The following is a 24,713-nucleotide window of genomic DNA, read 5'->3' on the forward strand; positions in this document are numbered from 1 at the left end:
CGCCCTCCCCTCAACACAACTCCATCCTTCTGCCTTCCTCATTTCGCACACCCAAGAAACGCAGCCTGCCCAGCCAGTGGTTGACCAAGAAGAGGGAGAGGAGAGAAGAAGAAGAAGAAACACTGTCACTCAATTTCACACTCCCAGCCGCCATCTCCTCAAGGTCGCCCTGCAAGGCCATTTGCAGTGTCCCCCACTGAAAGTCAGCAGCCTTCCACCAACCATGCTGCAGCCACTGGGGTAGCACTGCGTGACATCAGTAGGATAGGCAAAGGCACACACAAGACAGTCACTAAGGGAATGCATAAGGGTGATGAGTTGATTTCTTGATGTCATATTGGATGGATAGATGTATAAAGTTGGATTGGAAAGTTTGCTTTGTGGTGTCTTTTATTTCAGCATTGTGGCCAAAAGGACGCTGTGATGGTCAGTAACAGAGGGAAGGTAAGGTGTGGGACTAATGTTGAAAGGGGAATAAGAGTTGTGGTCACTGGTACCACAGGCGGATGATTCCATCCCGGATATCCCAGCCAGAAAGGGGCTGTCTGGGCTGCATCCTTCCTTCCGTTTCTTCCTCTTCCGCTTTCATCTCTTCTGCTTCCTCCTTTTCCGCTTCCTCCTCTTCTGCATCTTCCACTGCAAGCGGATGCTGTAAATCTGAAATAAAAGCATAAAATGCTGGAAATGCTGAGCAGGTCAGGCAGCATCACGATCGGAGACGTGAACTCTGTCTCCATGGATGTTACCTGACCTGCTGAGTATTTGCAGCATTTTGTATCTTCTCAGAGGCCTTCTTTTACCATATGAAGTCTTGCAAGCATTCAGCAGCACTTAAAGGGGGAAAATTTTGGTTGCTTTGTGCCTCCCGTTAGCGCCCTAAGAGGGCACAAATGGGGCAGAAAGCAACTAGCGCCCGTGCACGGCGCCACCAACGCTTCCCGTGAAATTCAGCGGGAGGTTTGCGGTGGCAGTAACCATTAGCGCCCCGCCGCCGGCGATGACATCATTGCCGTGTGCAGCACCCTGCTCGTGCCCCGGCTGCAATCTTCGGTAGCACCCCCTGACTTACCGCCGGACGCTATGTCCGGCGGGGTCAGGGGGGGCCTACCTGTGGCCGGGGCGGCGCTAATTAAAGGCGAGGTGCCGGGCGGCCATTTTTGTTGCTGGCCGCCTGCCAGCACCTGCCCCCGTTGCCATCCCCAGCCTCCTGACCAGCACCCCCGCGGAGTGCCGGCTGCGCTCCGTGAGCCCGGCACTTTTCTTGAGTGCTGGGCTCTTTTGCCGGAACTCCGATCCCCGGTGGTCCAGCTGGGCCCCGGGTCGCGCTGCGCTAGGCCCCTCCCCTTTAAGAAGGGGAGGAAGGCCTCCCTCACAGCATCCCAAGAGGGAGGCTGGGCGCTTCCAGTAGGAAGTAATAAGTTCTTCCTAATGCTCATTAAAATGTCCGCCTGACCTCAGTGGGAGCACTCTCACCTCTGGATCAGAAGGTTGTGGGTTGAAGACCTACTCCAGACTTCAGCACATAATCTAGGCGGACACTTCACTGACGAGGTGCCATTTTTGGGATGAGACATTAAAGCCCCAGGTGGACGTAAAAGACCTCATGACACTTTTCGAAGAAAAGCAGGGGAATTCTCCTAATGTCTAGGCCAACAGCACTAAAACAGATTATCTGATCATTTATCTCTGCTGTTTGTGGGATCTTGCTGTGTGCAAATTGGCTGCTGCGTTTCCACAAGTTCTTTCTTTCTGAATTAAATTTGTGTCTCTGTACCACCTGTCTGGCTTATTTTGAAGCAATGTTTTATTGTTGTCTACTTGAATCAGTTATGTCCAAGCCCATCGTTCTATCCCATTTATTAATTGTTTCACCATATTGTCTATTGTCAAAATGTCTACTTACAGAACAGAAATTGAGACTCTACGAACTTACTTGCTGTTAAAGTAAACACAGTACAGTAACTTTTAATAACTTCAATGGGAGATTGACCCCAGATCAGTCAAGTATATGCTTTACTTTTCTTTACGAACTATGTCCAATTCTTGATTTATCTCAATTCTTTGTAATAATTGAAGTGCCAAATAATCAGAATTACATGGATTACATAGAATTTACAGCACATAAACAGGCCATTCGGTCCAACCAGTCTATGCTGGTGTTTATGCACCACACATGCCTCCTCTCACACTATTTACTTCATCTCACCTTATGCACATATTCCTTTCTCCCACATGTACTTATCTAGCCTACCCTTAAGTGCATCTATGCTATTCACTTCAATCACTCCATGTGATAGCGAGTTCCACATTTTGATATTTTTCTTCCTATTCCAGTGTCCATAATTTATGCGTATTAATTTTCTAATCCTCTCAGCCTTTCTGCACTATTTTGATGTGTCTACATATTACGAGGGTTCATTTTCTCTAGTTGCTTAGTTAGAGCAAAAAAATGGAAGTGTGGGCCATCAGATGACAATCTTGTTCTGTTTTGATCTGCTGCATCTTTCAATGTTACACACTTCTGCCATGCAATTTCTTGAATTTTCTTTGTTATTTTTCTTATAATAAGTAACTCTTATATAATCTCTCCATGGAATTAAGTTTATGGGGTTCAAAGTCAATTTTGTGATATGCTAAGGAATAAAAACAGAAAATGCTGGAAATACTCAGCAGGTCAGGCAGCATCTGTAGAGAGAAAACAGAGTGAACGTTTCAGGTCGATGACCTTTCATCAGAACTGGAAAAGGTTAGAGATGTATAGGCATATAAATAGTCAAAGGGTAGTAAGAGGAAGGGTGGGGCCGATTAGGGACCAAAAAGGAGACCTACGCATGGAGGCAGAGGGCATGGCTGAGGTACTAAACGAGTACTTTGCATCTGTCTTCACCAAGGAAGAGGATGCTGCCATAGACATAGTAAAGGAGGAGGTAGTGAAGATAACTGATAGGATAACAATTGATAAAGAGGAGGTATTAGAAAGGCTGGCTGTACTTAAAGTAGATAAATCACCAGGAGCGGATGGGATGCATCCTAGGATGCTGAGGGAATCGAGGGAGAAAATCGCGGAGGTACTGGCCTTAATAGTCCAATCCTCCTTAGATACAGGGGTGGTGTCAGAGGACTGGAGAATTGCAAATGTTACACCATTGTTCAAAAAAGGATGTAAAGATAAACCCAGGAACTACAGGCCATTCAGTTTAACCTCGGTAATGGGGAAGCTTTTAGAAACAGTAATCAGGGACAAAGTTAACAGTCACTTGGACAAGTGTGGATTAATTAAGGAAAGACAGCACGGATTTGTTAAAGGCAAATCGTGTTCAACTAACTTGACTGTGTACTTTGATGAGATAACAGGGTGGGTTGATGAGGGTAATGCAGTTGACGTAGTGTACATGGATTTCCAAAAGGCATTCGACACAGAATAGGCTTGCCAGCAAAGTTGAAGCCCATGGAATAAAAGGGACAGTGGCAGCATGGATACAGAATTGGCTAAGGGACAGGAAACAGAGAGTAGTGGTGAATGGTTGCTTTTCAGACTGGAGGGAGGTATACAGTGGTGTTCCCCAGGGGTCGGTTCTAGGACCACTGCTTTTCTTGATATATATTAATGACTTGGACGTGGGTGTACAGGGCACAATTTCAAAATTTGCAGATGACACAATACTTGGAAGTATGGTGAACAGTGAGGAGGAGAGTGATAGACTTCAGGAAGACAGAGACAGGCTGGTGAAATGGGCGGACACATGGCAAATGAAATTTAACACAGAAAACCGTGAAGTGATACATTTTGATAGAAAGAATGAGGAGAGGAAATATAAACTAAAGGGTACAATCCTGAAGGGGTGCACGAACAGAGAGACCTGTGGGTATGTGCACAAATCGTTGAAGGTGGCAGGGCAGGTTGCGAAAGCAGTTAAAAAGGCTTATGGGTTCCTGGGATCCATAAATAGAGGTATAGAGTACAAAAGCCTGGAAAGGATGATGAACCTCTGACCCCGCTTCTCACAATCTCACCTCCTGCCACGTTTTCACTATCCCCTCTGACCTTCCCCTCTCTGACCCCAAATGATCAGTCCTCAGCAAAGGCCTGAGCTTCATCCCCTTATGCCCCCACCTCAATGAATTTCGAGCTCGGCACGATGTTGAGCTCTTTTTCCGCCGCCTTCGTCTCCGTGCCCACTTCTCTGGCCAGGAGTCTTCCCCCTGCACGACTGACCCTTTCTCCCGCTTTCAGAATTCCAGTTCTACCTGGACCCCTCCCCCTGGCCTCTTACCCTCTCTAGATCTTTTCATCGCTAACTGCCGCCGTGACATCGGCCGTCTCCATTTCTCTGCTCCCCTCATTCACTCCAACCTACCTCCCTCTGAACTTGCAGCACTCCATTCTCTTAGATCCAACCCTGACATTGTCATTAAACCCGCTGACAAGGGTGGTGCTGTTGTTGTTTGGCGAACTGACCTCTACCTAGCGGAAGCTGAACGCCAACTCTCCGACACCTCCTCCTACCTCCACCTGGACCATGACCCCACTACCGAACATCAAACCACCGTTTCCAAGACTGTCACTGATCTCATCTCCTCTGGAGATCTTCCCCCCGCGGCCACCAACCTCATAGTTCCCCAACCCCGCACAGCCCGCTTCTACCTCCTTCCCAAGATCCACAAACAGGACTGCCCTGGTAGACCCATCGTTTCAGCCTGTTCCTGCCCCACGGAACTTATCTCTTCCTATCTCGACTCTATCTTTTCTCCCCTTGTCCAGTCTCTTCCCACCTACATCCGCGACTCTTTGGACGCCCTCCGCCACTTTAACAGTTTCCAGTTTCCTGGCCCCAACCGCTTCCTTTTCACCATGGACGTACAATCCCTCTACAAAAAAATCACGGGATTGGGGGTAATATACTGGCATGGGTGGAAGATTGGCTATCTAACAAAAAACAGAGAGTTGGGATAAATGGTTCATTCTCGGGTTGGCAATCAGTGACTCGTGGTGTTCCGCAGGGGTCAGTGCTGGGACCCCAACTCTTTACAATCTATATTAACGATTTGGAGGAAGGGACCGAGTGCAACATATCCAAGTTTGCCAATGATACAAAGATGGGAGGGAAAGCAGTGAGTGAGGAGGACATAAAAAACCTGCAAAAGGACATAGACAGGCTAAGTGAGTGGGCAGAAATTTGGCAGATGCAATATAATGTTGGAAAGTGTGAGGTTATGCACTTTGGCAGAAAAAATCAAAGAGCAAGTTATTATCTAAATGGAGAGAAACTGCAAAGTGCTACAGTACAAAGGGATCTGGGGGTCCTGGTGCATGAAACACAGAAGGTTAGTATGCAGGTACAGCAGGTGATCAGGAAGGCCAATGGAATCTTGGCTTTTATTGCAAGATGGATGGAGTATAAAAGCAGGGAAGTCTTGCTTCAGTTATACAGGGTACTGGTGAGGCCACACCTGGAATATTGCGTACAGTTTTGGTTTCCATATTTAAGAAAAGATATACTTGCTCTCGAGGCAGTTCAGAGAAGGTTCACTTGGTTGATTCCGGAGATGAGGGGGTTGACTTATGAGGAAAGGTTGAGTAGGTTGGGCCTCTACTCATTGGAGTTCAGAAGAATGAGAGGCGATCTTATCGAAACATATAAGATTGTGAGGGGGCTTGATCGGGTGGATGCGGTGAGGATGTTTCCACTGATGGGTGAGACTAGAACTAGGGGGCATAATCTTAGAATAAGGGGCTGCCCTTTCAAAAATGAGATGAGGAGAAACTTCTTCAATCAGAGGGTAGTAAATCTATGGAATTTGCTACCCCAGAGAGCTGTGGAAACTGCGACATTAAATAAATTTAAAACGGAGATAGTTTCCTAGCTGATAAGGGAATTAGGGGTTACGGGGAGCGGGCAGGGAAGTGGACGTGAGTCTAGGTTCGGATCAGCCATGATCCTTTTGAATGGCGGAGCAGGCCCGAGGGGCCGTATGGCCTACTCCTGCTCCTACTTCTTATGTTCTTATGTTCTTATTATGTTACACCTCCATCCCCCACCAGGATGGCCTGAAGGCGCTCCGCTTCTTCCCTGAACAGAGGCCCGACCAGTCCCCATCCACCACTACCCTCCTCCGCCTGGCTGAACTTGTTCTCACATTGAACAACTTCTCCTTTAACTCCACTCATTTCCTCCAAATCAAAGGTGTTGCTATGGGTACCCGGATGAGTCCTAGCTATGCCTGCCTTTTCGTGGGATATGTGGAACACTCTTTGTTCCAGTCCTACTCAGGTCCCCTCCCTCACCTCTTTTTCTGATACATTGATGACTGTATCAGTGCCGTTTCCTGCTCTCGCCCCGAACTAGACAATTTCATTCACTTTGCCTCCAATTTCCACCCTTCCCTCACCTTCACATGGTCCATCTCTGACTCTTCCCTTCCCTTCCTCGACTTCTCCGTCTCCATCTCTGGGGATAGGTTATTGACCAATATTCACTACAAGCCCACTGACTCCCACAGCTACCTGGACTACACTTCCTCCCACCCCACCTCCTGTAAGGACTCTATTCCATTCTCCCAGTTTCTCCGTCTCCGCCGCAGCTGCTCCGACGATGCCACCTTCCACACCAGTGCTTCCGACATGTCTTCCTTTTTCCTCAACCGAGGATTCCCCTCTACCATGGTTGACACGGCCCTCAACCGTGTCCGTTCTATCTCCCGCACTTCTGCCCTCACCCCTGCCCCTCCCTCCCGTAACCACGATAGGGTTCCCCTTGTCCTCACCTTTCACCCCACCAGCCTCCACATTCAACGGATCATCCTCTGCCATTTCCGCTACCTCCAAAGTGATCCCACCACCAAACGCATCTTCCCCTCCCCTCCCCTTTCAGCATTCCATAGGGACTGCTCCCTCCGAGACACCCTAGTCCACTCCTCTATCACCCCCAGCACCCCTTCCCCTGGCACCTTTCCGTGCAAGCGCAGGAGATGTAACACCTGCCCCTATACCTCCCTCCTTCCCACTGTCCAGGGTCTCAAACACCCCTTCCAGGTAAAACAGCGATTTACTTGTACTTCTTGCAATCTAGTATACTGTATTCGCTGCTCACGATGCGGTCTCCTCTACATTGGGGAGACCAAACGCAGATTGGGCGACCGCTTTGCGGAACACCTCCGTTCAGTCCGTAAAGGTGACCCCGAGCTTCCGGTCGCCTGTCATTTTAATTCACCGCTCCATTCCCACTCGGACCTCACCGTCCTTGGCCTCTTGCATTGTTCCACGGAAGCTCAACGTAAACTCGAGGAACAGCACCTCATCTTCCGATTAGGCACTTTACAGCCTTCCGGACTCAATATCGAGTTCAGCAATTTCAGATCATAACCTCGGCCCCTATTACATTTTTACTTAAAATGCTTTTTTTTCCACCCCTTTGGTTTGGTTTTCCCTCCCCCCCCCCCACTTCCTCTTTTTTTTACATGGCAGCTGTCTCTTATTCTGCCAGTACATTTCACACCTAATCTGAGCTGTCTTTTGTCTCCACTAGTCCTATCACCATCTCGTCTCGTTCTGAATACCTCTTAATGTCTCTTCACTTCTTTTGTTTCCTCCCCAGCCCTGCCTTTCGATCTATTTCATTTCCTTTCCAGTTTTGAAAAAGGGTTTCGACCCGAAACGTCGACTCTAATTTCTCTCCACAGATGTTGCCTGGCCTGCTGAGTTTTTCCAGCATTTTCTGTTGTTAACCCGTATAAAACATTGTTTCAGGCCCAACTGGAGTACAGTGTCCAATTCTGGGCACCACACATTAGGAAGGATGTGAAGGCCTTAGAGAGGGGGCAGAAAAGATTTACGAGAATGATTCCAGGAATGAGGGGCTTCAGTTACATTGATAGACTGGAGAAGCTGGGGTAGTTCTCCTTGGAGCAGAGAAGATTGAGAGGAGATTTGATGAGGTGTTCAAAATCATGAGGGGTCTGGACAGAGCAGATAGAGAGAAACTGTTCCCATTGGCAGAAGGGTCGAGAACCACAGGACACAGGTTTATGGTGACTGGCAAAAGAACCAAAGGCGACATAAAAAAATCTTTTTTACGCAGCGAGTGGTTAGGATCTGGCATGCACTGCCTGAAAGGTGGTGGAGGCAGATTCAATCACGGCTTTCAAAAGGGAATTAGATAAGTACCTGAAGGAAAGAAATTTGCAGGGCTCCGGGGAAAGGGTGGGGGAGTGGAACTAGCTGAAGTGCTCTTGCAGAGAGCCGGCACGGGCTCGACGGGCCCAATGGCCTCCTTCTGTGTTGTAACCATTCGATGATTCTGTGTAACAGGTTTTAAGCAAGTACAGAGACAGGGAAAGGGGGAGGGGAGGAAAGAACAAAAGGGAAGGTCTGTGATAGGGTGGAGGGCAGGAGAGATTAAATGACCAAAGTGATGATGGTGCAAGGCAAAAGGAGATGGTAATGGGAGAAGTAAAGAAACAAAAGGTGGGTCTAGAGGAGGTGTAAATGGGAATATCAGAATCATCAGCAACAGCTGCCATCACTCACTCTAACCTATTTCCCTCTGAATTTGCAGCACTCCGTTCTCTCAGACCCAACCCAAACCTGGTGATTAAACCTGCTGACAAGGGTGGTGCTGTTGTTGTTTAGCGAACCGACCTCTACCTTGCAGAGGCTGAACGCCAACTCTCTGACACGCCCTCCTAACTCCCCCTGGACCAGGACCCCGAACATCAAGCCATCGTTTCTATGACTGTCACTGACCTTATCTCCTCTGGAGAGCTTTCCTTCATGGCCCCAACCTCATAGTCCCTCAACCCTGCATATCCTGCTTCCACCTCCTTCCCAAGTTCCACAAACAGGACTGCCCTGGTAGACACATCGTTTCAGGTTGTTCTTGCCTCACGGAACTGATTTCTTCCCATCTCAACTATTTTTTCTGCCCTTGTCCAGTCTCTTCCCACCTACATCTGCGACTCTTCCAACACCCTCAGCCACTTTAACAGTTTCCAGTTTCCTGGCCCTAACCATCTCCTTTTCACCATGGATGTCCAATCCCTCTATACCTCCATCCCCCACCAGGACGGCATGAGAGCTCTCCGCTTCTTCCTTGAAAGGAGGCCCAACCAGTCACCATCCATCTTCGCCAGGCTGAACTTGTTCTCACATTGAACAACTTCTCTTTCGACTCCACTCACTTCCTCTGAATAAAAGGTGCTGCTATGGAAACCCATAAGGGTCCTAACTATATCTGCCTTTTCGTGGGATGTGTGGAACATTCTTTGTTCCAGTCCTACTCAGGTCCCCTCCCTCACCTCTTTTATCGGTATAGTGATGACTGTATCATTGCCATTTCCTGCTCTTGCCTCCAACTGGAAAATTTCATCAACATCGCATCCAATTTACACCCTTCCCTCGCCTTCACATGATTCATCTCCAACTCTTCCCTTCCTCGACTTCTTTGTCTCCATTTCTGGGGATAGGCTATAAACCTACTGACTCTCACATCTACCTTAACTACACTTCCTCCCACCCCGCTTCCTGTAAGGACTCTATTCCATTCTCCCAGTTTTTCTGTCTCCGCTGCATCTGCTCTGATGATGCCACCTTCCATACCAGTGCTCCCAATATATCTTCCTTTTTCCTCAACTGAGGATTCCCCTCCACCGTGGTTGACACAGCTCTCGACTGTGTCCGTTCCGTTTCCCGCACTTCTGCTCTCACCCCTTCCGCTTTCTCCCAGAACCATGATAGGATTCCCCTTGTCCTCACCTTCCACCCCAACAGCCTCCACATTCAACGGATTATTCCTCCGCCATTTCTGCCACCTCCGGTGTGATCCCACCACCAAACACATCTTCCGTACCCCTCCCCTCCATTTTCAGCATTCCAAAGGGACCGTTCCCTCCGCAACACTCTGGTCCACTCCTCTATCACCCCCAAACACCCCGCCTTCCCATGGCACCTTCTCGTGCAAGCCCAGGAGATGCAACATCTCCTCTCTTCCCACCATCCAGGGCCTCAAACACTCCTTCCAGATGAAACTGCGATTTACTTGTACTTCTTTCAATTTAGTATATTGTATTCGCTGCTCACGATGCGGTCTCATCACATTGGGGAGACCAAACTCAAATTGGGTGACCGCTTTGCGGAACACCTCCGTTCAGTCTGCAAGTGTGACCCTGAGCTTCTGATTTGCTCGCCATTTTAATTCTCCAGACCACGCTCACTCTGACCTCTCTATCCTTGGTTTCCTACACTGTCCCAAGCTCAACGTAAGTTTGAGGAACAGCACCTCATCTTTCAATTAAGCATTTTTTTAGCCTTCCAGACTCAGCACTGAGTTCAACAATTACAGGTCATAACCTCTGCCCCCCATTTTTTCGGATGGCAGCTGTTGCTGATGACCATCATCCCTTTTGACATTTAATCTCTCCGGCCTTCCATCCTATCACAGACCTTCCCTTTTGTTCTTTCCTCCCCTCCCCCCTTTCCCTGCTCCTACACTTGCTTAAAAACCTGTTACATCTCCAACTTTTTCAAATTCTGATGAAAGCTTTGACCTGAAACGTTGGGGGAGAAATTCAGTGGGCTGCGCCACCCATTAGCGCCTTAAGAGGGCGCTAAGTGGGTCGCAAGCCATTGGCCACACCTCCCGCTAAATTCAGCGGGACGCTAGTGGTGGCGCTACCGATGACGTCATCGGTGTGCGCAGAGCCCCGCTGACGCCCCGGCCGCGATATTAGGAAGCGCCCCCTGATTTACCGCCGGACGCTATGTGCGGCCGGTTCAGGGGGGCCTACCAGCGGCGGAGGCGGCGCAAATTAAAGGAGGTGCGGGGTGGCCATTTTTGTTGCTGGCCGCCTGCCAGCACCCCTTTGCGCTGCCGTCCCCGGCCTCCTGAACCCCCCCCCCGCGGGGTGCCGGCTGCATTCCAAGAGCCTGGCACTTCTCCTCGGTGCCGGGCTCTTTTGCCGGCACTCGCGATCCTCGGGGGCCCAGCTGGGCCCCAGATCGCGCAGAACAAGGCCCCTCCCCTTTAAGTAGGGGAGGAAGGCCTGCAGTACCGCAGCACGATGTGCTGCAGCGTGTGGCGCTGCGGCACGTTGCGCTATGATATTCAGTTGCAGCGCCCCAAGAGGGATGCGGGGCGCCTCCAGTAGCGCTGTGCTTCCCTTTGGTGCGCTCCAACTGAATTTCCGGCGGGCGGTCGCGAATGCTTCCGGGGCGCTACTTTTAGTGTCCTGGCGAGGCTGGGGGCGCTACTGAATTTCTAGGCTGTTAACTCGCTTTCTCTCTCCACAGATGCTGCCTGACCTGCTGAGTATTTCCAGCATTTTCTGTTTTTATTTCAGATTTCCAGTATCTGCAAAATTTTGCTTTTGTATTCATTTTTTAAGGAGTTATGTGATTTATACATTGTTCTCATATTATCACTGGATATCATAATGTACAAGTGTTAGACTTGCTGCTTTGCAACTGTCGACTATTGAAGAATGATTCAACATGCTTACCTACATTCTTCTGTAGCCATTGTCAAGTTAAGTGTAAAGTGTAGCAAAATAGAAGTGAGATTATGGTTTGTTTTCATGTTTATTACTTGAATTCCAGTTTGATGAAGAATTCTCTGTAATATTAAAGCTTTCAATGACTCAATGCAATTTATGGAAAAATGTATCCATTAAAGTGCTACCTTTTACTTTTCTAATTCACACAATGTGAAATGTGAAAATGTAGAATTGCATCACATTTTCGGGTTGTGAACATGACCAATATACTGGTATAAATTAATGGAATAGACTACTCCAATAAGACATGACAATAGTTTCTTGTAAAGTAAATCATTGATTTTGTATTACAATATGTGAATTGTTTAGTGTAGGTTACTGCAATGCTCATTACATGTTCCCAGGAACTATTGCTAAGGACCGCTAACAAAAGCATTTTGCCCATAATCAGGATATTTTTTAATTCAACATTTTTGGATAATGCAAACTTTATATGAATTAAAGTCAAATAAAGTGCATCAAACCTCACATCTGTCTTAAAATCAGCTTTTATAGGCTGTCACAACTGCTATGTCAGCCTAAACCATCCCTTGAATACAACCTTTTAAAATTATTTTGCTGATCACAGATTGCCAAGTAAGTGGAACTGCTGCACCTACTACTGTCCTTTGAGTAATGAAAGGGGGTCGATTACAAATGCATACCTTTCGACAACATTCTTATTTTAGGTTTTTCACTAGTTTTCTCTTTCTCTCTGTTTTTATCCTTGTCCTTTTCTTTCTCCAATTCCTCTTTATTAGTTTTATCATCATCTTGAAAGCTTGTAGAACTGGTGAGCTGCAGCTGAATTGAATCCTGCAACACAAAAATGACTAAGAAATAATAATTCCTTTCATCTGTAAAATTACTGGTTATATCGTTATCACTTACAATCAATTGTTAACCTATAGATCGTCCATTTTATATTGGTTTCCGAAAATCACCTTCTGGAGAATGATAATTAAAGCACAGTTTGAAATGAACATCATTAAATGCCTTCCTCAGCTCAGAACAAACATGACAAAATGTCCTCAATTTAAAATAAATTTTATAACACAGGATTGTCTTTCATAGAAACAAGTGTTTAACCATAACAATTCGCAGTGTCTGTCTTATACAAATAAAGCTCAAATCGCATCATCTCGCCAACAGCAATGGGAATGAGCGGCAGACAACAGTATACTCCCTCAGTTTTTATATAAACTGAGATTGACACCAGTTTAAAGAAATTATTCCACATTATTAATAAGTATCCAAGGCAAAGATCACAAAGGTTGTACAAATATCCACAATAAAAACTAGCAGAATGTGCTGAAATACTTGGTCTTTGGAACAACAAAGTACATTTCATCTCAAAACATTGGTATCATAAACTATGTGCAAAATTCCATCAATATACTTTGGATGTACAACAATCCAAACAATTGAGAATTTAATATTGATATAATGGAGACCTTAATGGAAAATGTCACCAATAATCCTCACTGTAACAAGTGTTAACCTTATAACATGGAGTGTGGAAATTGGATTTCTGCACAGTCTAAAATGTTAAATCTACAGTTCAACAAAACATGTTCTGTGGTTAAAAGCTGGTTGTAGCAAGCTGCAATTGACCAACATAATGCTATACATGCGATGAGTTCAGTCTCGCTCTTCAGTTTTGAAACAAAAATGTTTCCCGCATTGTTTCCGCCTCATCACCCCCGCCGCCAACCACCCCCCACCCTCCCCCCCAAGGAAGGTTGGGTGGTTTGGATTACATCAGAGTCATTCCTGGCTTTGCTGCTAGGAGATATTGTGATGTACAGATAGGTCCTCTTCTCCTCTTCCTTTAAACAAGCACCTCACTTCCAGCTAAAACTTGGCTAGGTCACTGGCCTCGGCATCAAGACTGGCAATTTGCTCAGGTATAGAGGCCAGCACAGCTGTGATTTTAAGTTAAGTCGTTCAGTCCTTGAACAGTGAATAAATACGCACGCCACCAGGCCAACGTATCCAGCTTCTTAAAAATAACAGAACTAGAATGCAGCATTTCTTCCCTCCTTTCCCTTCTGTCCTCAAAAGAAGTTTCTGAATCAAGATTGCTTGACTTCCTGTGCCAGAATCCTTGGTTCATATAGATTTCAGAAACAATGTTCAGCCCATGGCAGTCTTAAGCTTATGTCCTCAAATGCTTACATTTGATGTGATGTAGACATCTGGATAGCGTATGAGTTATAGAATAGTTAAAGCTCTGCTGATGCTAAAACAGAACATTTAGTACCAGAATTCCACTATGAAAGCATATGAATTATAGGATGCATTGTTGTCTTTTTGTTCAGTACTCCTCTTAGTTATCCAAAGTCCTCTCCATATAGCTGGAATGCTTCTGAACTGGGTTTAATGCCTCAGCCTGCAATTGTTTCAGCGATACTATTTCCTCCTTTTGAGGACTGAGGTGAAGAAAATCTTGCAGAGAAAAGCAGCGACATCATAAGCAATCCTTCCTTTTGTTACGGAGCCTCCTCCCTTATAGCTTTGCAGCATGTTTGATAAAATAGTACAGTATGAAAGTGAGTTGAACCTGCAGAGAATTACAGCCGCTTGGCTGCAGAGCAACAGGGGACACATGTTTGAGGTATAACAGAAAATATTTCTACAATACAAGCTCATTTTGCACAATTTCATTAAGCTAATAATACATTGTAGTCTTTAAACTGACCCACATCACTTTTGAAAAATATGTTCATAATAGCTTCAAACTCAGGAATATAAAAAAGTTTCACTGGTCTGTGAACATTTATAACCCTTTTAGACATGCAATACCTTAGTGCCCTTAATACACTGGACTTTCAATGCAACACTTACATGGATATTTTCCCTAAGGCAGTGTGAAGTGACGAGCGTCCTTCCTCCTCCACCATATATAGATTTAAACATAATTTTGAGTCAGATGCAGCACTGCGGCTACGAAATGTTGTGCAGCGTAGATAGGCCCGTCTCTTGCCTCTTGTAGAAGCTGAAGATTAACCAGGGCAAACTAATATAATGCCCCAATACAAGTACATTTGTCAATACATCCCTGATGAGTATTGTAATGCTAGACAAGGAAATAATAATACACCAGACATTTTATTTGTAATAATTATCTTAAAAATGACAAGCTGGTTGTATTACACACCAAAAGACCCACAGCTAGATTAGTGCTTGGCATTACAAAACTCATTGAGGATGTGAATAGAACTCAACTTTGACATTTTGGAAGGTTACATTTTTAATTTTTTTAGGATTCAGGAATACTGTCTCACTGCCAAATATTCTCACACCAGCATTCAGCACAAGGTTTAAATCAACAAAGACCTTTACATCATGAAGCAAAGAGGGCGATTTGAACTTAGGGCGACATCGGATCAGCCGCCCATTATATACCTCTCCTGATTTTCCTTTCCATTGACTTTGATGAAAACGAAAGTCTGGAGCGCTCTGGAATGGGCAGCCGATCCGGTATCGCCCACTTTACACTATCGCCAAAAGTTAAAATTACCCCAAATTTCGAAAGGTTTCCATAGAAAAGAAATGATCAAAACCTTAAGCTCATTTCTAACACTATTAAAATGATAACAATTATTCATCAATATTTTCACCAAAGAGCAATGATTGGTAACATTTAAAATACTTGCATGTGGACGCACATCAGTGCAGTTGTTCCCAGATTTGAAACCAATTGAGGTGATCTGATGTGTGTATTACGAGCTGCCACCACTACATTCATTTCAGGTGAACTTAATGTAACATGTTGGTTGCATACAGACATCCATATATAATGGAGGTCAAAGACTGTTATGCCCAGACTGAAGCTACTTGCCTAGAAAACATGTAGGCCGGAATTTTCACATTGGAGAGCGTGCGGGTTTGGGGGCGGGTCGGCGGTTAAAAGCGCAGAAATTGACAGCGCGTCGGGAACCCGCCGTCATCCCGCTGACTTCCGCCTTTCACTGGAGCGCGTTTCGAGGCTCCCCACGGACCTGCTCAGGAGAGGCGGGCGACCTCATTGAGGTTGTTAACTGCTTGTTTGCAGACCCTTAACGGCCTTTTCAACGTCAGATTTGAACTTTAACTGGTTGCGCACGGGATTCACGCACCTCGGAAACTTCGCCTGTGAAGGGGAGGCGGAAGCTCAGTGGCAATTGTGCGAGTCCATTAATTGACAGCTGGAAAAAGCACAAAGACTCCCACCTTACACCTACTTCCTTGCCTAAGGGAAAGGCTCTTGCTGACACCATTTTGTGCAGATTTAGGTTTCAGGAGTTTGCAGGTGATTTATGCAACCTCGGAAACCACTCTCACCACATTGCTAGTCACTCTCAGTACATTGGAGGATTGTGCCTCTGATCTCCACTTTACCTGGCATCTATTAGATCAGCATGGGTGCCGCTTATGCTGTCTCAACTTGGACCTCAGAATCAGATGAGCCCCAGCTCCAACACCAGCCACACCAGCTCCAACAACACCAGCCACACCAGCAGCGACAACACCAGCAGCAACCACACCACCAGCCTTCTCCTCACCGACCTGATGCTTCACCGGAGAGAGGGGGTCAGCACAGGGGTGCGCCGCAGAGGCTATACCCTCAACACAGGGTATACAGGCAGAGGATGAGCTTCCTCAACATAACTGAGCAGCAGTACTTCAGGAGGCTTAGGTTATCGCTCCAGGTCGTTGCAGACATTTGCAGCTTGCTGGAACAAGACCTGCTGCCCAGAGGTCCTGGTGGACACCCCTTGCCGGTGGCTGTCAAAGTCACCACCGCCCTCAACTTCTTCACCTCAGGCTTCTTCCAGGGATCTGCAGCAGACATTTATGGTATCTCACAGCCAGCCGCCCACAGATGCATCACACAGGTGACCAATGCCATGTTTGACAAGTCAGCCAGTTATGTCAACTTTGCCACTGATGAAGCCAGTGTTACTGAGCGGGCGCTTGGCTTTGTGGCTCTGGCTGGCTTCCCACAGGTGCAGGGCATCAACAACTGCATACATGTGGCCATCAGGGCACCCTCACATCACCCAGGAGTATTCCCTCAAAGTACAGCTCATCTGAAACCATAAAAAGATCATCATGCATGTGTGCGCCAGATTCCCCGGCAGCTGTCATGACTCTTTCGTGCTGCGTCAGTCCACCCTCCCTCAGCTTTTTGCACCTCCAAACAGACTTACTGACTGGCTGCTTGGAGACAAGGACTATCCACTGAAGACACCATTGAGAAGGCCAAGCAATGAGGCCGAGGAGCGCTATAATGACAGACACATGTCCATCAGATGTGTCATAGAGCAGTCAGCATGCTGAAGATGCGCTTCAGATGCCTTGACAGACCTAGAGGAGCCCTTCAGTATGCACCAGCCATGGTCTTCAGAATCATCATCGTACGCTGCGCGCTGCACAACATAGCGCAGCAGCGAGGATTGGAGCTGCAGTAGGAGCAAGGCACAGAGCGCACAGTCTCTTTGGAGGAGGAGGAAGAGGAACCTGCGGTGGAGATGGCACCAGCAGCGGCGCACATTGCTGCTCGGGATTTCCTCATAATGGCCCAATTTACTTAACTTGCACCAGTGCACCTATATGGCTCCCAGATGCTGAACCAACTCCCTCCACCCATACCAACACCACAAAGCAGTCCTATATGACAAAGCCATTCCTATCACCCAAACCCACATTGCTCGAGGTTAAGTAACGCCTCATCATTCACTCCAAATGACAAAGCCACTTCCCAGGTAGCAGGCAAAAATGGACAAGACGGAAAAGTAGTGCAAAGAAATAAATTTATGTGCATCATAAATAGAACCAACACTAACATTTTGGCAAACACCCTTGTGCATCTATGATTGTGTATTTTTTCTTTTCCGTGTGCTTCTATGAGGTGCAACCCCTGTGGCTTCAGCAGAGGTAGAGGCAGCCTGCTCACTTCCCTGCTGCGACTACTTTGACACTTTTGGCGGATGTCCTCTGGGTTTTAGGGCCCGGCCAAGGACTGCTCCTCCTGCAACTGTGCAGGGGCAAACTCGGCCATCGGGCTCCGAGGTAGCATCTGGGGCTCTGACTGTGGGGGAGGCAACAGGGAGAAGTGGGAGCGCTTTGCGCAAAGCCCCCACTTCCATGTCCCCTCTCACCATCGTCCCGCTCATGAGCCACCCGCACTTCCCTGCTAGCAAGGAGCTGCTCCATGCAGGAGGCCATCCTTTCCATGGAACAGAACATTGTCGCCGTCGCCTGCGACATGGTGCTGCTCATGTTGGAGATGGGCTCCTCCATTCTCTGTACAGTGGCACACATCGCAGCTGCAAAAGCTGCCAGAGCCTCCTGCAATTGTTGCTGCTCCTCCAGGATCACCCTCTTTCTCCATGGCCCCCGAGGTTCAGCAGCTGCACGCAGCTGAGCAGAGCTGGGAGCACCCTGCACCCCTCGGCGAGGACTCTCCACTGCTGTCCCTGACTCCACCATCTGTTCTTGCTTACTTGTGATCGGTGAGACACCAGGTGACAGCACTACTCTGTGTCTCGCTGGACCCATCGAGGTGCGTGCATCTGCGCTGGTGCTGGGTGCGCATGGGTCTGGATCCAGCACCAGCTGACTACATCCCTGCTTCTGACCTCCTCCGCGATCTCCAGCCACGCCCTCTGGAAGGTCTCTTGCGCCCATCCCCAGGAACAGGGTGTCCCTGCGTTCTCGAACTCCCTGGAGCAGGACTTCCAGGGAGGAATCAGAGAATCTGGGCGCTGCCTTCTGCCGCTGGGACTGCCGGCTTCCCTCAAGCCTCAGATGAAAACTCTTTACTTTCTGAACAACCACACCTCTGCCAAAGAGCTCTGATCCTCCTCCAACAACCTTCAAGTGTGATGTGTGAGAGGCCCCTTCAAATATCTGAGCTCAAGGCGAGACATCGATGATATCACCAGACCCACTCCATTTAATTGGCCAGTAAGACCGGCATGCCTAACTCAATGAATCCATTTCAGTTAAAGACAAGGTGGACAGTGTGCTGCCGGAGGCCGACCCGCAGCACAGCCCCCCTGCTTCCGACTCTCCTCACAGGTAAACATTCCGGCCGTATTGTCTATGAAGGTTAGACATATATTGAGCTGATTACTGCAAAGAAACCAGACACTTTCTAGCAGCATAATTAGTTGATCACTGGGAGAAAATAATCACACCGAAGGACATCTTTTAAAAATATCATATTGCTTTCTTTTATAAAAAGACCAGTTAACTTGTATGGTTAACTCATTGAATTTACTGGGAACAATGTCGGCTGCAAAAATGAACTGGATGATTTCAAACTACGCATCAGATGAGAACGTGGCAGATTGACAGATGCACTATTCACTGCTAATTCCTTGTTACAAGTTTAAGGCCTTTGCTTAGATATTCGCTCAGGTACAACAGTGCTAGTCGCTCCAATAAGTGGTCTGAACACCTTACATACTGTCCAATATCTAACTATACAATAGCCTAACCCAGGAGTGCAACAATAGTAGCCCTTTGTGATCTGAATTATATATTTCAGTCTTTCCCACATGGCTCTTCAATCTTTGTGAAGGCAGATTGAGAAAACACTTGGCAAAGTAAGGCGAGATACAAATCATGACTTTATTTCCCAGCAGGTAAAAATTTACAGAATAAGAGTTATGACTGGATTAACTTATTTGAATCAGTATAACTTGTCTTCACGTAATAACAGAAAATAATTAATTTGCTACGCTTCCCTACATCGGCTTACTTGACTGAAACAAAATATCTCCCACTACTCTCCTGTTACTTCTGAGCCTGGCCAAAGCTTGCCCTCAGAGTTTTCTGTTGGAAGGCCTTACTGACTTCAGCGGTACTTAAAGCAGCGGGAGCCCAGGAGAGCGCGAGACCTCGGCGGTATTTAAAACAGCGGGAGCCCAGGAGAGCGCGAGACCTCGGCGGTATTTAAAACAGCGGGAGCCCAGGAGAGCGCGAGAGCTCGGCGGTATTTAAAACAGCGGGAGCCCAGGAGAGCACGAGACCTCGGCGGTATTTAAAACAGCGGGAGCCCAGGAGAGCACGAGACCGCGGCGGTACTAAAAGCAGCGGGAACGCAGGAGAGCGCGAGACCTCGGCGGTATTTAAAACAGCGGGAGCCCAGGAGAGCGCGGGACCTCAGCGCTACTAAAGCAGCCGGAGCAGCCGGAGAGCGCGAGACCTCGGCGCTACTAAAGCAGCGGGAGCCCAGGAGAGCGCGGGACCTTGGTGCTACTAAAGCAGCGGGAGCCCAGGAGAGCGCGGGACCTTGGTGCTACTAAAGCAGCGGGAGCCCAGGAGAGTGCGAGACCTCGGTGTACTGAAAGCAGCGGGAGCCCCGGAGAGCGCGGGACCTCGGCGGTATTTAAAACAGCGGGAGCCCCTGAGAGCGTGGGACCTTGGCGGTATTTAAAACAGCGGGAGCCCATGAGAGCACGAGACCTCGGCAGTGCTTAAAACAGCGGGAGCCCAGGAGAGCACGGGACCTCGGCGGTATTTAAAACAGCGGGAGCCCAGGAGAGCGCGAGACCTCGGCGGTATTTAAAACAGCGGGAGCCCATGAGAGCACGAGACCTCGGCAGTACTTAAAACAGCAGGAGCCCAGGAGAGCGCGAGACCGCGGCGGTATTTAAAACAGCGGGAGCCCAGGAGAGCACGAGACCTCGGCAGTACTTAAAACAGCGGGAGCCCATGAGAGCACGAGACCTCGGCAGTACTTAAAACAGCGGGAGCCAAGGAGAGCGCGAGACCTCGGCGGTATTTAAAACAGCGTGAGCCCAGGAGAGCACGAGACCTCGGCGGTATTTAAAACAGCGGGAGCCCAGGAGAGCGCGAGAGCTCGACAGTACTTAAAACAGCGGGAGCTACAACGGACCGGTGAGTGTAAATAAGTAAAAAGTAATCGAAGTGTGACATCACCAGAAAGCAGGTAAGTGATTGGTTGGTGAGTATTTCTCGCTTTTTTCCAAACTTGGGCATCTACATTTAAGTGCTGATTGGTGTAGATTAAAAGATATACGTGTTCCAAATTTTAAAACGAATTAATTAATTGAGATGGGAGACCAGGCAATGTGTTGTTGTTGCATGTGGGAGCTGGTGGACACCATTGAGGTCCAAGGCGACCACATCTGCAGCAAATGTTGGCTGCTCGAGGAACTTTGGCTCAGAGTTGATGAGCTGGAGTCCGAGCCCTGGACACTGTGACACATTAGGGAGGGGGAGCGTTACCTGGACACTATGTTCCAGGAGGCAGTCACACCCACTAGAGTAACTACTTCCAATTTGATCCATGGTCAGGGACAGGAGGGTGCGACTACAAGCGAGGCAGGTATTGGGATCCAGGAGGTAGTGATGGAGGAGCCTCAGCCCTTGGCCTTGTCCAACAGGTACGAGGTTCTTGCTCCGTGTGTGGACGAGGGCAGGGACTGCAGGGAGGATGAGCAAACTGACCACAGCACCGTGGTACAGGGAGCCATTCAAGTGGGGGGAGTAAAAAGAAATGTTGTAGTGATAGGGAACAGTATAGTGAAGGGGATAGATACTGTTCTCTGCAGCTGAGAGCATGAGTTCCAAAGGCTGTGTTGCCTGCCCGGTGCCAGGGTAAAGGACATCTCCTCTGGGCTGGAGAGAAACTTGGAGTGGGAGGGGGAGGATCCAGTTGTCATGGTCCACATAGGCACCAATGACATAGGTAGGACAAAGAAAGAGGTTCTGCTGAGAGAGTATGAGCAGCTAGGGGCTAAATTAAAAAGCAGAACCACAAAGGTAATAATCTCTGGATTACTACCTGAGCCATGAGCGAATTTGCATAGGGTAAATAAGATCAGAGAAATGAACGAGTGGCTCAAAGACTGGTGTGGGAGAAATGGGTTTTGATTTGTGGGGCACTGGCACCAGTACTGGGATAAGAGGGAGCTGTTTTGTTTGGACGGGCTTCACTTGAACCATGCTGGGGCTAGAGTCCTGGCGAATCGAACAACTAGGGCTGTAGAGAGGGCTTTAAACTAAATAGTCGGGGGGAGGATCCAGGTGAGCAGGATTTTAAAAAGTCAATGAGAAATGAGAAAGCAATAGAGCAGGATAGAGATGGGGGGAAATAATAACCAGAGTGTGACAGGAAGGGACAGAATGTTTAAAAATAAGAGTGCAACAGAAAATGGGGCCAAAACAAGGAGAAATGGTAAAAAGACAAAGTTAAAAGCTCTATATCTGAATGCATGCAGCATTCGTAACAAGATAGAGGAGTTGACGGCACAAACAGATACAAATGGGTATGATCTGATCGCCATTACAGAGACGTGGTTGCAAGGTGACCAGGGCTGGGAACTGAATATTCCGGGGTATTTGTCAATTCAGAAGGATGGACAAAAAGGAAAGGGAGGTGGGGTGGCTTTGTTGGTAAAGGATGGGATCAGTGCAGTGGTGAGAAGTGATATTGGCTCAGAACATCAAGATGTAGAATCGGTTTGGGTGGAGATAAAAAAAAGAGAAAAAGTCTCTTGATGGGCGCAGTCTACAGGCCCCGGGAACTGTAGCAATGCTGTTGGACAGAGTATAAATCAACAAATAATGGAGGCCTGTAAAAAAGGTACGGTAATAATCATGGGTGATTTTAATCTCCATGTTGATTGGACAAATCAAGTTGGCCATGGTAACCTTGAGAAGGAGTTTATAGAGTGCATCCGGGATGGTTTCCTAGAACAGTATATAATGAAACCAACCAGGGAGCAGGCTATCTTGGATGTGGTACTGGACAGAATTAATAAACGATCTCATAGTAAAGGATCCTCTTGGAAAGAGTGATCATAGCATGGTTGAATTTCAAATTCAGTTGGAGGGTTAGAAAGTTGTATCTCAAACCAGTGTCCTGATCTTAAACAAAGGCAATTACAATGGCATGAGGGCAGAACTGGCTAAAGTGGACTGGAAAAATAAATTAAAGGGTAAGACAGTTGAAATGCAGTGGTGGACATTTAAGGAGATATTTCATAACTCTCTACAAAAATATATTCCAGTGAGAAAGAAAGATTTTAAGAGAAGGAAGCACCATCTGTGGCTAACTAAGGAAGTAAAGGGTGGTATCAAATGGAAAAGGAAGGCATACAATGTTGCCAAGATTGGTGGGAGACCAGAGGATTGGGAAATTTTTAAAAACCAGCAAAGGATGACTAAAAAAATAAAAAGAGGGAGAAGATGAATTATGAGAGTAAACTGGCAAGAAATATTAAAACAGATAGTAAGAGCTTCTACAGGTATATAAAAAGGAAGAGAGTAGCTAAAGTAAACGTTGGTCCCTTAGAGGATGAGACTGGGGAATTAATAATGGGGAACGGGGAAATGGCAGAGACTCTGAACAAATATTTTGTATCTGTCTTCATGGTAGAAGACACTAACAACATCCCAATAATGGATAATCAAGGGGCCACAGGGAAGGGGGAACCAAAGACAATCACTATCACTAAGGAAATAGTACTTGGTAAAATAATGGGACTAAAAGACGACAAGTCCCCTGGACAAGATGGCCTGCATCCCAGGGTCTCATCCCAGGGTCTCAAAAGAAGTGGCTGCAGAGATCATGGATGCATTGGTTGCAATCTACCAAAATTCCCTGGACTCTGGAGAGGTCCCAGCAGATTGGAAAACCGCAAATGTCACACCCCTATTTAAGAAAGAAGGGAGACAGAAAGCAGGAAACTATAGACCAGTTAGCCTAACATCTGTCGTTGGGAAAATGCTGGAGTCCTTCATTAAGGAAGCAGTAGCAGGGCATTTGGAAAATCATAATGCAGTCAAGCAGAGTCAGCATGGTTTTATGAAAGGGAAATCATGCTTAACAAATTTGTTGGAGTTCTTTGAGGATGTAATGAGCAGGGTGGACAAAGGTGAGCCAGTGGATATGGTGTATTTTGATTTCCAGAAGGTATTCAATAAGGTGTCACATAAAAGGTTACTGCATAAGGTAAGAGCTCACGGAATTGGAGGTAATATATTAGCATGGATAGAGAATTGGCTAACTAGCAGAAAGCAGAGAGTCGGGATAAATGGGTCATTTTCTGGTTGGCAAACGGTAACTAGTGGGGTGCCACAGGGATCGGTACTGGGGCCTCAACTATTTACAATCTATATTAATGACTTGGATGAAGGGACCGAGTGTAATGTAGCCAAGTTTGCAGATGATACAAAGATGGGTGGGAAAGCAAGCTGTGCAGAGGACGCAAAGAATCTGCAAAGGGATGTAGACAGGCTAAGTGAGTGGGCAGGAATCTGGCAGATGGAGTATAATGTGGGAAAGTGCGAGGTTATCCACTTTGGCAGGAAAAATAAAAAAGCAACTATTATTTAAATGGACAGAGATTACAACATGCTACAGTTCAGAGGGACCTGTGGGTCCTTGTGCATGAAACACAAAAAGTTAGCATGCAGGTACAGCAAGTAATCAAAAAGGCAAATGGAACGTTGGTCTTTATTTCAAGGGGGTTGGAGTATAAAAGCAGGAAAGTCCTGCTACAACTGTACAGGGTATTGGTGAGACCACACCTTGAGTACTGCGTACAGTTTTGGTCTCCTTATTTAAGGAAGGATATACTTGCATTGGAGGCAGTTCAGAGACGATTCACTCAGTTAATTCCAGAGATGAGGGGGTTGACTTATGAGGAAAGGTTGAGCAGGCTGGGCCTATACTCATTGGAATTTAGAAGAATGAGAGGTGATCTTATTGAAACATATAAGATACTGAGGGGGCTCGACAAGGTAGATGCAGAGAGGATGTTTCCCCTCGTGGGAGAATTTAGAACTCGGGGGCATAGTTTCAGAATAATGGGTCGCTCTTTTAGAACTGAGATGAGGAGGAATTTCTTCTCTTGGAGGGTCGAACATCTGTGGAATTCTCTGCCCCAGAGAGCTGTGGAGGCTGGGTCATTAAATACATGTAAGGTGGAGATAGACAGATTTTTGCAAGATAAGGGAGTGAAGAGTTATGGGGAGCGGGCAGGGAAGTGGCTTTGAGCCCAGGATCAGCCATGATCTTATTGAATGGCGGAGCAGGCTCGAGGGGCCAAGTGACCTATTCCTGCTCCTATTTCTTATGACTTGTCTGTCTCTATTTTTTTATAATCCCCTGTTTACAGGCAGATGGAACCAAAGACTTTCCAACACAATGGGTATGAGTT

The 24,713-nt window shown here is 47.1% G+C and overlaps 1 protein-coding gene across 24 annotated transcripts in view; it reads right to left on the reverse strand.

Annotated features, from left to right (window-relative positions):
* Nucleotides 1-24,713, reverse strand: part of LOC147115349 (cAMP-regulated phosphoprotein 21-like) — a 789,554-nt gene that overhangs the window by 125,813 nt on the left and 639,028 nt on the right. For all 24 annotated transcript variants that reach the window (XM_085993832.1, XM_085993820.1, XM_085993830.1 and 21 more), the window contains one exon: nucleotides 12,192-12,342. In XM_085993832.1, the coding sequence (XP_085849958.1) occupies nucleotides 12,192-12,342 (151 nt within the window). The remainder of the gene's footprint in view (nucleotides 1-12,191; nucleotides 12,343-24,713) is intronic.

Source organism: Somniosus microcephalus, chromosome 7 (genome assembly GCF_052327205.1).
Source record: "Somniosus microcephalus isolate GS21.2 chromosome 7, FLI_Smic_1.0, whole genome shotgun sequence".
In the NCBI taxonomy this organism is placed as follows: domain Eukaryota; kingdom Metazoa; phylum Chordata; class Chondrichthyes; order Squaliformes; family Somniosidae; genus Somniosus; species Somniosus microcephalus.